Source organism: Triticum dicoccoides, chromosome 5B (assembly GCF_002162155.2).
Source record: "Triticum dicoccoides isolate Atlit2015 ecotype Zavitan chromosome 5B, WEW_v2.0, whole genome shotgun sequence".
In the NCBI taxonomy this organism is placed as follows: domain Eukaryota; kingdom Viridiplantae; phylum Streptophyta; class Magnoliopsida; order Poales; family Poaceae; genus Triticum; species Triticum dicoccoides.
In genome coordinates, this window is record NC_041389.1 from 502,461,355 (window position 1) to 502,475,824 (window position 14,470).

Genomic DNA, 14,470 nt, shown 5'->3' on the forward strand with positions numbered 1-14,470 from the left:
TGGATGGTTGTGATGTTTGGCGTGAGGAAAATCGACTTCTTTCCTCTTCTGAATCGATACGTCACCAAGTTCAGTATTGGGGCCGTCAGAGAATTCAGTTCGGCGGTTTAAGTGGAAGAAATCCCGGAAGAGCTCAACAGTTGGTTCTTCTTGAAGGTAAACTTCACAGAACACTTGAAAATTACATATGTTGGACACAGAGTTTGGTCCAATATCCTGAGGATGGAGTTGGAAGCTAGCAAGTACATCCTGGAAAAACTTTGATCCGGGAGGGCTAAAACCCCGGTCTAGATGTTGCATGAACACGATCACTTCTCCATCTTGAGGTTCAGGAGGGCATTCAGGGCCAGGGACTCGCCAATGAAGGACACTTTTCTTGGTCAAAGCACTAGTTAGAACATATCCGTTGAGTTGAGTTTCTGTGATCCGGGAAGGAACCCAGTTGCAAGCGGAGAATTGCTTGGTCATTTTGGAAGACAAACTGTAAAAGAAGTGTGAAGGCCGGTTTAAGTTTCAAGGTTGATGTGCACTAACCGGTGTTAAACCGGGAAATTTAATCAGCGCAAATATGAAGGTTAAACCGGATACTGCTACTCAAAATCAAGATGGCGGTTTAAGAGAGGGCTAATGGTATCTGTCGGATTATCAACTACTAAAGGTTAAACCGCCTTTAAACAGAAGAGGCGGATCTGAAATCTACTAAGTGTTACAGAAACAGGTTTCACAAAATGGTGATATAATTTTGGATCTACCATGGTTCAGTAAAGAATTTTTTTCCTGAGCCCTACAATGGCGCTAAGCAGAACAAAGAAGGTCTAGAGGGGATTTATCCAGGAACGACAAGATGCTGTACAACGGCAAACTAAAGCTATGGATCTACCGCAGAAGGAAACTATCAGGCTTAGCTAAGATGCAGTAAGTGGCCAAGGGGAAAAGCGGAGAAGCACTGATGAACGTTGACGAACACAGATGAACAGGAAACCCTAATGCAGATTTGATAAAGTTGAGGAAGGGAGTACTTACCAGGGCCACGCAGCGGCGGAGGAGTGTCGCAGGATCTGGTACGAACAGGGTGATGCAGCAGCCTAGTCGGTGCAGATTCGAGGGTCGACGGTGGCGGCGGTGCTTGAGCTCTTCGGGTCGCGGGGAGGAAGGCGAGAGGCAAGGGAGAAAATGGAAAGACCCCCCGGCCTTATTTATAAAGAGAAGGGGATAAGTGGCAGGCGCGAGAATCGAGGAGCCTGAAGCGGTAAAAGAGGGCACAACTGTCGCCTCGATTTTCGAGAAATAATTAATGAAGGGAATCTTTATTATCTTTTTATACACTGATGACGTCATGACGATTCACTGCTGCGTTCAGAGGATGACGTCACGGCGGTTTACCAAGGTTGACAGGAAGAAGACATGATGGCGGTTTACGAGAATCATAAGAAGATGTTCATGGAATTTTTCTAAGTATTAAAGATTGACATGAACAGGTTCAAATCAATTTGGGGCCTAATGTTGAGGATATAACTACTGAGTATAAACCACCCAGGAGGGGCCGGTTCACGCTCAATTGTACTGAAGCCCATGAAGACAAAGATGGCGCTTTACTAAATGAAGCTTAGAGGCCCAGAGTCCAAAGGCGGATTGGGGCCCATAGTTGTAAACCGTTATAGTTGTATAACTTGTATTGTAAGTTAGGGAAAGGGGGAGACCGAGCCGGACACTTGTATGAGTCGGCCTCGGGACTCCATAAACCGGCCGGGCGTCAACCTGTGTATATAAAGGGACGACCCGGCGGCGGTTCAGGGACGAGAAACAACAACTCGAGGCTCGGGCAAAGTGTATTTGCTCCCTGGTCATCGAAACCCAATCAATTCCATCACAACTAGACGTAGGCTTTTACCTTCATCGTAAGGGGCCGAACTAGTATAAACTCACGTGTCCCTTGTCTGGTTTAACCCCTTCAAGCTAATCTCGTTGCGATGGCTCCACGACTTAGTCCTTCCGTTAGGACATCTGACGTGTTATTTCCACGACACCGTCCGCATTGCCCTCGAGAGGTCCAAGGTAGACACGGGTGACAATTCGGGATCGGCCGTCTCACCTCTCTACGACGCAGCGAGGACGCCGACGTTGGCTCCTCCCGGCCCGCGCTTGGCTCTGCACGAGTTGCGCCGTCCGTGCCTCCCCCATGTCATCCTCTTCCCCCGCTGGCTGCTGCTCCCGCACGCGGGCAACGGTTGGTGCTTGTGCCCCCCCTAGCCGGCCCGAACGCACACACCGGAGTCAGAGGCGCGCGTCGCCCGTCACGAGAGGCAGCGGGAAAGGGAGAGGGACGCGATGGAGAGCTCTGTCCGCCACAGCGCCGCGGTTTACCGGCGGAGCCTGGCGAGTACGAGAGGGTCTACCGCTAGTCGCTTACGACGGCGGAGATGGAAGCTTGGCGGCTTCGCCAAAAGAACACAAAGGCTCTCCCACTTGTCATCGAGCAGTCCGAGCGCGAGGACAAGAAGAAAGGCGACGGAGGTGGCTAGGCTGGCGAAGCTCATGCGCCAGTAGGACCGGGCCGTTCGGTACCTCATCATCGACTCCTTCTCCTCCTCCTCCTCCTCCGACGACGACTCCTCGTCCGATGAATCGGATGATCCTCCAGCCGCTGCCGACAGATACAGCTGCGCCGATGACCGGAAGGGGAAGGTGCTGGCCCGGAAGTGGTGAAGAACCACAAAATAAAGTATCACATGCCAACATCTAGCGAGCTTGGTATTTTGAAAATATCAAAAGGCATATTAAAAAGTTTCATAAAAAACTCAAAAAAATACATGAAAACATATATGCATTCTGCAGGAACGTGTTGAGTTTCGCCGAAAAATATTTTGATTTGTAGGCTGTACAAATAAAAAAGGCCAAATAACAAAAATAAAAGGCCAGTTTAAAAATGAGTATTTGTCTTTTTTCTGTACGCCACATGTAAAAGTATAATGTTGTAAAATTTTGCACATACATACATGTGCACGTGTGTTCACAAATAAATCTGAAATTTTTCGCACTCTGAATCTTTTTTTTAAACGAGCTCGCTAGAACTCGGCCTTTGTTGACATTTTTCGCACGAACATCAGAGTTCTTGCCCATTTTGTAAACATGACTAAAATCGCAGCGCTTCAGTCCTATCGGTGTGAATGAAAGCAAAAGATTACGAAATCAACGATACTACAATGATCCCGCAAAAAAGAAAAAAAAAGGAAAGAAAACGATACTACAATGAGTTCATTTGGTGCTAATCCAGTGCCATGGCGACGCCACTGTCGAGGATCTCAGGGCCATGGCGATCCCGAGGTGGCTCCGGCCATGTGGGAGGATGACGGAGGTTTGACGGCGAGTGGGCGCGGCCAAGGTGCGATGGCCCACGCCTAAAGCGGAGCCAGAGGTCGCCGGATCTATCCTGGCCGTCGGATCTGGAGTGTTGTGTGGAGTAACTGCGGAGAACCGTTGGATCTTCCACGGTTAGCTGTGGCTGGCGATCCAGAAAGCACCGGTGCCTTTCGCGCTGGATTTTTTTTTTATGAAGCGCTGAATTGATTTCTAGAATGCGGTGAAATGGGAATTCTCTCTTGGGAAATCCAAATAGCAACATAAATATGACTACCAGAACCATCAATTGTTTTATTTTGTTCCCTATAAAGAGGAAATGTGCTCGGTAATCCATTTCTGAGCCCGGGCTCAGCTGCATCCACCCCAACGAAAAAAATCAAAACAAATACTAAAAAAATTCAAAAAAAAATTCAATTTTTTTGTGTGGTAGATATTTTGATGCGTGAGCTTCGCTCCCATTTTTAAATCATTTGGACATCCGAGCAGCTCTTGGCAAAAAAGACAAATTCGGGGTCCGTAAAAATGTTTACTGTACGCATTGTTCTGACTCGATTTGTCTTTTTTACTGAGAGCTGCTCGGATGTCCAAATGCTCAAAAAATTGGAGCGAACCTCACGCATCAAATTATTTACCACACAAAAAAATTGGAATTTTTTAATTTTTTCTAGTATTTATTTTGATTTTTTTACTGAACGGGTGCAGATGAGCCTAGGCACCGAAATGCTGCACTCAACTGTGCTTATATACACACGACGCCTGCACAGCCGACGCATGCACGATTCATGGGTAGCGTGCATGCGGAAGAACTATTGGGAAGGGAGCATCGTGCAGGCGTCGATCGTTCACCATCGTGCGTGAAGCAATTTCCAAAGAGGAACTCTTTTACTTTGTGAATTTAGAGAGAAAAATGTTTTCTTTATTCTTTCAACTTCCTATTCCCTTGCTTCCCAAATATAAGATGTTTTTACATTTCAATATGGTATATACAGATTGAAATGAGTGAACAAACTGATTAAAATATGTCTATATACATCTGATTCAGAAAGAACTTAGAACATCTTGTATTTATGAACGGAGGGAGTAATACTTATTTTATATAATAATACTTATGATGGGGACATGGTGTTTTGGTGCTCGGGCACAGCTGCACCGGAAATCTATGCCGGTCGTCCATGCCTCGGGATGATATTAATTCGCTCTGACACAGAAGAACGTGACCAGCAAAAAAGGTCTATACATATGTTATACGGGCTTGTACAGTGCTCGGTTGTGGGCCATTTGCGTAGATTGTTGGGGTGTGGCGTTTTGGGACGATGCTGAGCCACGGAATGGGCCGTCTACTAAGCCATTAGCCATGGTACATGACGTTTATGCAATCCTTATCCGATTACAACATGTGCGTGACACGTGTGGGTGTGGTTCCGCCCTGGCTCATGGGAACGTAGTCGTCGAGTCGAGAAGGTTGTGGTGTCGGAAGGTCTCATTCCTCATTGCAGTTATGCCCCTCAGTTCGTGTGCGCGGCGGTGGCGGCGGCTTATTCTGGCGACGCGTAAATGAAGGCGAATGAGCTGAAGTTCCTACTAAATCCAGACATCCAATAGATCGATGAGCGTCCCGTACATATCGTCTACCATTCTACACTTGTCGCTGCAGTTTCTGTCGTCAGATTGGTGAGACAAGTTTTGTTTGCGCACGCCGACGTTGATTCGTACAATGGTCCGCAGGTTTGCCGCTGAACATCCAGATCCGGTGCCTTGGCTCTGCTTCCATCTCGGAATGCCAGTCCGCCAGAGCTAGAGGATTCAAACCACAGGTCCAATATGTGTGCAGGAACTCGGTGGCCGGAATTCAACAAGGCATGGTGGTGAGCTCCGACATCGGATTCCCCGACTCAACCCACGCACAGCTCACATGGAAGCTCAACCCTGAGGCGCCCCCTTCTTAGTAAGTACCTCCTCATGTTCTTTGGAAAAAATTGGATAAGATTTCTTTTTACGAAGATTATAGCATAATCACTAAGATATCTGGTTTGCCCATAATTAAATCGCTATGTCTTATCATCAGGCTCCGTTTGTGAAGTGCATTGGCCGGCTCAGGGTGGCTCGGGGATAGTACCAGGCCATGCGACCAAACCTGATCCGGGTACCATGGGACAACGCCTGCACGCATTAAAGAGACGATGTCCCACTTTCTTTTTATCGCATGTACGATGGAAATACGGACGAGTATACTGCTTCTGCATCGAATCCACATGTGCCTGGACGATGGTGATTTCGGAAGCAGCTGAGCACGGGCTCAGAAACCAATTTTCGTTATGGTGGTTCCTACTATGGGCTTTATGATATAATAAAGTTGGGTGCTTCTTACATCATTGTTCTAAAAATCCGAACAATATTCATTTTAATTGAGTGGAATTGTAATGAAAAAGAAGTCATGTCATTCTAAAGTAACTTCTAGAAATGATTGACCCAAACCCGTGCATTCATCTTAGAGCCTCTTTGATTCACGGGATTCTAAAATACGGTAATAGGAAAAACATAAGATTGAAATGTCATGTTCATGTCAATCCTACAGGATTTTGGTTTGTTTGACTGCATCACACGAAAAACAATGAATTCTTTCAAAAAGATTTGAGCGGATGCTAGAAATCCTATAAGAAGCAGTACAAAGAAATTCTTTGAAAAAAAATCATATATGATTCAATCCTATGAATCAAACAACCAACATAGGAAAAATTTCTAAGGATTCTAATCCTCTAAAATTCCTATGAAAATCATTTGAATAGAAGGAGCCCTATAAGCTACTCTCAAGGCTTAAATGGTTATACTATTGGACCAAGATCGATAAAAAACACAAAATAAAAACAAATACATGTTATTAAAAGACGTGCAAATCTCATGTTCTTCCATAACATGTGCACAAAACCTCAATCACACAACGATGTAGAAGGCCAAAGGAGGTGGATAGAAAATTGTTTCATCGGGCGAGAGACTCCGCACCAACTACGCGCTCATACTAGCTGGAACGAGCGTTCGCAGAAACTAATATGAAGAATGAGTTGAATATCAACAATGACATCTTGCCGCGGCGTTTGGGTGTTGGTTTTGCCCTGTGATCTTGTTATCTTTACACGGTGCTGGTTTGGTCCCTCTTTCTCTATTATAAAAGATTGTATACCTTATACGTTTCAAATTTTAGTTTCTGATACTTGCAGTATTCGAAAGAACTTCCGACAGCATAGCACTACTCATTGGATCTGCGGCCGGTGGTCCATTCTGGAGATCTTGGTCAATGGCGTGGTCGGACTGGATCTGCCACCACTCCTCGTCGGTTGGGCGGGTGTGCCACCGTGCGCCGCGGTTGAGCGAGGGTGCCACCACACCGTAGCAGAGCACCACTCGAGTGTCATGGATCGGATAATAAGGGGAATAAATGAAGGGGCCGATGCCTTCAGAACATTGACCAAAGAAGAAAAGGGGCGCCACGAGGTACTCAAATCATGCGGGCAGTTCCTCGAGCGAAACCGCCGCCAACAGTGAGAAAATAGAGGCGGCTACAAGTTAACAACTGCCACCAGTATATTCTTGAAGCAGTTTCATAGGTCTAACTCCCTCCGATGCTCCGTTTAGAACAAATAACCGCCTCCGATGAGCTTATTACAAGCGGCTTTGGTATGCTTGGTAACAGCCGTACATCGGCCGCTTCTAATGCTTGTTTTTTCTACAAGTGTAAAAAGAACTCAAAATCAAACTAAGTACTGTATAGCTTCAAGAATGATATCTTTTTGTGTGTGGGTGATTTAAGAATGATATCTTTTTGTGTGTGGGTGATTTAAGAACGATATCATTACCCCCAAAAATATTTCACATATAAAAAACAATAAGTATGGATATGGCACATTAGTTTTTTTTAAATCACCAATAAAGATACTGCTTGCTCAAGTGCGGGGTCACTCCCTACTTATTGGTGTAAAAAAATGAGTATTATGCATTACATGTATTCACCTCCAAGACTTTGTTTCTCCAAATGTAAAACACATAGACGCGTTGACAGAACCAACCAAACCAACTAATGCAGGTGCAATCGATGCACATAGATTGGGTCGATTTCCACGTGCTCATTTCAATCGAAGATCAAGATAATCAGGTGAACACTAACACAGTGAAATAATTTATTGTGATAGAGCTTACGGTTAGCCACTATTTTTTGATGAAAACATCACAGTGAAGCAAGTACTTCCTGCATTGATGTGACGGGTAATTAGAGGCTCAACCGTGCGCTCTATAACCATTGCTGACTAAGTGTATGTGATGTCCTCATAAGTACGCAGGCAAAAAGAAGACAGCTCTATCACCGTATGCTTCACTGTGAATAACCGAATTGTGCAACGTTACTACAATGCGTTAACTTGGCTAGTCCAAGGCAACTTGATCTAAAATGAATGACACATATCACTACAGATACTAAGCTCCCTGGAAATGGGAGCATTTGGTGCGTCGAGGTTACGTTGGCTGGCAGTAATTTGTTTTTTGAGCAACTATAGATGGTACGTGGGCCTGGTTTGGTATGGTCGGTTCTAAATGGGCTTAGGTGCCTCATGGCGTGGGTGAGGCCTGTTTTAGCGTACGCGTTGTTGGATGCCTCTGTTCTGGCGTTCACGCTGCCAACAGTATAGGCGGGGAAAAAGTCCATTTTAAACCCTGAACTCGTAGAGGTTCGGCGAAATGGACCCTCAAGTCGAAATCCCGGTCGATTGCACCCTGAACAATACAATCCCGGTCTAAATCAAACCTTCGGGTCATTTCCCAAACAGGGATTGTCCGCGTGGCAAAGGATGACCGGGATTAGTGGCATTTCGCAAAGGGCGCACACCTGCTTCCCGGTGAGACGGCCCGCTTTAGTTGTTTTTCTCGAAAAAAGAAAATCGCAAAGGGCGCAACACCCTGCTGGCCCGGCCCGCTTTAGCATTTTTTGGTTTAAAAAAAAACAAGCGCATGGTACGGCTCGAACACGAGACCCATTGATATTGATCGATACAACTAACCACCAGGGACTAGACATACGTTGTGTATTCTTGCTCCTTTCTTCTTTTTTATTTCCGTCTTTTTCTTAAATTCGTGATTCATTTTTGAAATCAACGAACTAAATGTTCAGTGTGTATTTTTAAAAAATATTGCTTAATATAAAAAGTGCAATATGTATTAAAAAAACTTCATTGTATAATTATGCAGTGAAGTTTAGTGTGTATTTTCAAAAAATATTGCATAATATAAAATTATGCAGTAATATTAAAAACGTATTCATATAGTATTATACAATAATGTTAAGTTTTTATTTACAAAAAGTTACATAATAAAAAATTCAGTGTAAACTAAAAATACGTCGACAGTAGTGAAAAGACATACACCGTTTATTACAAAACCTATATAAAAAGGAAAATACAAAAATTTAAAACCCGAAGAATACCCAACATCTGAAAAAAGATAAAAGACCGAAAATAAAAACGCATACAAAAACGAAACAGTCAACGAAGGTCCGGACGTGTCTATAGTTTGTAGAGTATAATAGAGAGTAAGCCAGTAATTAGCTCCATCCCATTGATTTGCATAGTGGTTTGCGCACACTCTGCGGCTTTCGCGGGACCCAGGTTCGAATCCTGGCGGATGGTGTATTTTCCTTTTTGCGGCAAGAAAGATCGAAGGTGTCTAAATTTACTTTATAAAAATGAATACGCCTGTAGGACGAAGCAATTTAACGAGTGGCGTAGTGGTTCGCGCGCGCGCGCCGTATTGTGGCGGCCCAGGTTCGATTCCGCGGCGAGGCGTCTTTTTTTCTGTAGGAAAATAGTGTCAGACTTTTTTTTTTTGGGTGCAAACAAGGGCTTTTGCTTGATTACATATAAAGCAAGGGTATTTTTGTGAAAAAAGAACACAGACGAATCCCCCTAGGGTTTGATTTAGACCGGGATTGAATAGTTCAGGGTGCAATCGACCGGGATTTTAACTTGGGGGTTTATTTCGCCGAACCTCTACGAGTTTAGGGTTTAAAATGGACTTTTTCCGTATAGGCGGCGGCGGCGGCGTGACCTTTTCTTCTATTGGCAGAGAAGGGCGATGCTGTTCTTGCTGGCTGCGCGACTAGGGCTGCAAACGAGTCGAGCTCGAACGAGTTGGAGTTGGCTCAGCTTAACTCATAAAAAAATTCGAGCGAGCTCAAACTGAGTGAAGCTCATGATAGAGCTCTAGAACATGATTCATACTCAGCTTGTAACAATCTCGAGTCGATTTCGAGCTAGTTTCGAGCTAAATGAGATGGTAAAAATTATAAATTTATGGATAAAAAACAAAAAATTATGGCGAATATGCTGGGAACCTTTGCCAAAAAATATAGGATATTTAACAGATAGTCGACCACATGCCATATTAGGCCTAAATCTTCTCTGCACTTAATTAAATTTCCATGTTCGTTGGTAAATAAAATGGAGAAAAATTATGGACAACATATATGATAATAAATTATCTTATTTCCATTTAATATATGAATGATCATTTAACATAATAATATTTTGTCGAGCTATCGAGCTAAAATTGAGCGAGCCAACATTGGCTCAAGATCGGCTCGTTTCTCGGTCGACCTACATAAAGTGTTCAAACTCAGCTCGTTTTTTTTCGAGTTGATCTCGAGTCGAGTCAAAAAACAAGTCGATCTCGAGCGGCTCACGAGCCTCGAGCTTTTCTTGCAGCCCTATGCGCGACGTAGGGCCGCATGAAGGACGGTGTAGGCGGGTGGAGCTCTGGAACAGCGGATGTGGACGAAGACATCGTCAGCGACGACGGGGATCAGATCCTCTCTCTCTGAAGCGGCGGCGGCGGACGAACGCATCCTCAGCGGCGGCGCAGAAACAGGTAATGCCCCTCTCTCTCTTCCCCCGAGCCTGCTCTTCTCGGTCCTCTCATTAGAATGGCGCATGGCGGGGGCTGGTCGAGGGAGCGCCCACAACGTGTTGAACTATCCGGGACATGGCGAACTCCGGCGCCACCCTAGAGTCAACGTTGGCGCTGATCCACTCCTCAGACTATGTCGATCTGTATATATGTTCGCCCCCAGCCCCCAGTTCTATCAAACTCACACACAACAACCTAACATGTGGGATGTTTTTTTCATGAAAGATTTCATTCGTTGCGATGTTGCTTGGAGGCACACCTCTGTTCATTTTTCTTGTAAATTGCTAAAGGTAATGGTGATGGGTAGTTGTTGTTTGGTCCGTCATTATTCTTGTGTTGCTGGACGTTGGTTCGGCTGGACAGTAGCCTTGATGACTTCTTGGTGATATTATTTTTGAAAAAGAGGGAAACATCCTCGGCCTTTACATCAAATGATGCATACAATTTTTATTGATTATTCTTGGTTATACTATGTAACAAAATGAGTTCACATTTTTTTTTGAAAAAAAGGGATCTTTCCCCGATTTCATTAAAGAAACCAAGTAGTTCGATACATCCAAAACGCAACACAACCGGCCACCTTCAACGCATGCTAAGGAATAAATCTACACAAGCGCGTAGCATACCCCTCCCATCACTCACGCCTGTTGACAGCACGTAGGAGGGAGGGAAGACCACCATCAAATTCCCAGACTATCTTATTACAGCAAAGGAAATCAAAGAACCATCAGGCAACAAGATAAGTGGATTATCCAAACTTCGGCTTCAACCAGCCTCCAGTCTTGGCACCCAAGTCGCCCATCCTCGTCTTGACTGAAATAGATCACTGGCGACTCGATCCAGCTTTGCGCCCCGTTGCAGCTCCACTTTTGCGTCCTCCTTCACCTGCAAGCAACTCCCATCATTAATCCAATGCGACATTCTAAACATCAAGACACTAGGATCATTAGGCCAAACATGTTGAAAACACGCTAAGTTTCTAGCTTTCCAAATGCTCCAGATTAGTGCTGCTATCCCGACAAAGACTTTCTTTTTATTTTCTTTCCCAAAAGCATCTAACCAGATATGTATGCACGTGTCCATGTCACTGAAATCACAGCTGAATCCAGTGCAATAACTGACTACGTTCCACATATATCTAGCAAGCGGACACCGAAAAAAAAGGTGATTGATTGATTCTTTTTTGTTACAAAAAAGACATTTCGTTTCACATTTCCCTCCTCTATGTAACAGAACATCTCTAGTTAGTATACTCTTATTCAAGACCAACCAGACAAAGGTTTTGATTTTTGGAGGAATTTTAACTTTCCAAAGAAAAATGTTAGGCCATTTGTCTCCTATTTGAATAACAGAGTAGAAAGATTTCACACTAAAACCCCCTGTTTTGTCAGGAATCCAGTGTAATTTATCACTCTCCTCGGTTAACTTCACTAATCTACATAATTCAGTCATGTCTCGCCATTGAATTTCTCTTTGCCCCACATAAAATGAGTTCACATAAAAGAAATGCAGCAAAATGGTGGAGTGTTGTGGCTTCAATGGTGGAGTGTTGTGGCTGCGTGCCATGGGCTTGTTCTAGAGGTAGAAGATCATAATAATGTTTTCCTATTAAGGATCTTGTTTTTTGTTTTTTATGGTGCTCATCTCCGCGGCTTGCTATTTTCGCAATAGGAGGTAGATCTTCGATGTCACCTTAGAGGAAGCCCCACCAAAGCTGGCCTTCTCGGAAAAAATAGACAGAAAGTTGTGGTGCTTTGTTTAGCCAATTTGAAATTTGAAATTCCTTCATTTTACGCTAAAAAAATATTACGCTAAAACTTGAAATTCCTTCATTTTACGCGAAAAAACTGAAAACATCTAAAAGAAACCAGAAAATCGTGGTGTCTTTTTGTGCAGGGAAGAAACGTGGAGATATTTTTACAGCCTACTCTAACGCTGCTGTCGAGTTGATCGAAATCAGGAAAAACAAGGAGGGCAACATTCATTTGGTTTCAGTTATTATTTTTCCGGCTAGCCAACAATCGGCCGTTGCCATCTTATACTAAAAAAAATTAAAAAACAACTGTTGCATCAGAGATCATCATACCACACGGACACCGACCGCAGCGGCCCCGAGCTCTCGACGTCATTTTGCCACGCGATATTTCGATAGGAAGTCGGCGATGTTGCGGTCGGAGCTGCCCCCCTCGCTCACGGCCGCCTTGGCCTTCTCCCTCCACTCCGACGCCCTCCTCCGGTACTCCTTGCCGCCCATCACGTCCTTGACGCACCTCTCCACCTCCCGCTTCCTCACCAGCCCGCCGGCGTCCGGCCGCGCGCGCACGCCGACGCGCCACACGTCCTCGATGTACTTGGCGTTGGTCGGCTGGTCCGACCACTGCGGCACGGCCACCATTGGCACGCCGGCGCTCAGCGCCTCCACGGTGGAGTTCCACCCGCAGTGCGTCACGAAGCACCCCACGGCGCCGTGCGCCAGCACCTCCAGCTGCGGGCACCACGGCACGATCAGGTCCCCCCGCGCCGCCGCCCTCGCCGCGAAGCCCTCGGGCAGCTTGGCGGTCTCTGTGGCGCGCACCACCCACAGGAATGGGCTGCCGGCGTTGCGGAGGCCCTCGGCGACCTCGGCCATCTGGTCTGGCCCCGGCGCCACGATGCTGCCGAAGGAGGCGTACACGGCGGAGCGGGGCGGGCGCGCGTCCAGCCACGCCTTGGTCACGGCCGTCATCGGGGTGTGCAGGTGGAAGCCGTAGGACGCGTCGTCGGGCAGGCGGTTGTCCAGGTACGCCGACGGCACCGTCGGCCCGATCGTCCTGGCCCCCAGCGTCGACGCCAGGTACTCCGCTTCCTGCACGTACGTAAGCACACGGACGTGGCCGGTGTCGTCAGTGCAAATGCTCGGAATCGATTAATGGCAGTAAACGTCAATTGATTGCACGTGGCGAGCGACGTGCTTGCACGTATGCTGCATTGCTGCATGCGACGCCCGCCCTGGCATTGAGGATTGAGCGCACGTACGCTCTGCTTGAGATACACGCGGCATATGATGCCAAGGGCGGATTCGTGTGGCGCTCACCTGAGGCTCCAAGTCGAAGAAAGAATTGACGAACACGTGATCCACGGCGTCGAGCCCGGTGAACTGGTTCATCAGCAGATCGCGGAGGGACGGGTGGTGCGCGTCGCTATCGGTCAGGAACGTCGGCACGTCGCCGGCGCCGAGCCGGGACGACAGCCCAGGGAGGTCGAGTGGGGAGTCCCCCTTGCGCACCGGCACCGGCACGCGCCCGGCCCGCGCGTGCGTGTACACGATGTCCACGGCGCACGTCTGGGTGAGCACCGCCGCGCACGCCGCCCCGTGCCGCCGCGCCAGGGGCGCCACCCACGGCATGAACGTGTCGTACACCACCACGCGCACTGGGCGGCCACTCGCCGCCTCGGACCGGAGGAGCTCGTCCAGCGCCTCGGACCCGGCCGCCTCCAGCTGCTCGAAGTAGGGGCCCTTGTGCCCGCCCAGCTCAGCGGCCCCCCCGGTGTCGCAGCCGTCGGAGAATACGGCGACGTGCACCGAGCCCGGGGACGGCTTGGTGGAGCCGACGACGAACCGGGTCGCCGCGACGGTGCACCGGACGCCGCCGTGGCCGGCGAGCCGCTTGCCGAACTGGAGGATCGGGTTGAGGTGGCCCTGGGCCGGGTACGGTACGAGGAGGATGTGTGTGGTTTCGTCGGCGTGCACCATGGCTACGGGCGTGTTGGTAACCAGCGAGCTCCGGGGAGAACGTTTCTTGGCTTATGCGAGAGTTCGTGTGGGGAGGACGAGATGGACGCTGGGTATATATGGAGGATGGAGAAGAGCTCCACTCGATCTCAAAAAAGAAAAGAGAAAGAGAAGAGCTCCACTATAACTCTTAAGAAAAACCATAGCACGGCACACAAACTACAGCCTACAGCCTACAGGTCACAAGTACGTCCAAATTAGAAAGTATTACCACCTCCAATCTATATCATTTATCACTCAAATAGATGTATCCAGTATTGAAATATGTCTAAATACGTCCGAGCGATAAATGGTATGGATCGAAAGAAGATGAGGGGTATTTCCTGGCCGATCAACCTCACGACTGGGTTTTCAAAAGAAAACTTGTACACTAACCGAGAGGGTAGGTGTAGT

At 47.0% G+C, this 14,470-nt stretch overlaps 1 protein-coding gene across 1 annotated transcript; it reads right to left on the bottom strand.

The window, feature by feature from the left end:
• Positions 1-11,079: 11,079 nt before the first annotated feature.
• On the bottom strand, positions 11,080-14,115 carry LOC119305897 (UDP-glucosyltransferase UGT13248-like). The gene is made up of 3 exons (XM_037582294.1): positions 13,379-14,115; positions 12,392-13,150; positions 11,080-11,190 (listed from the first exon to the last, which is right to left on the bottom strand). The coding sequence occupies exons 1-2, from the start codon at positions 14,036-14,038 to the stop codon at positions 12,431-12,433; spliced, it is 1,380 nt and encodes a 459-aa protein (XP_037438191.1). The 5' UTR covers positions 14,039-14,115; the 3' UTR covers positions 11,080-11,190; positions 12,392-12,430.
• Positions 14,116-14,470: the final 355 nt, after the last annotated feature.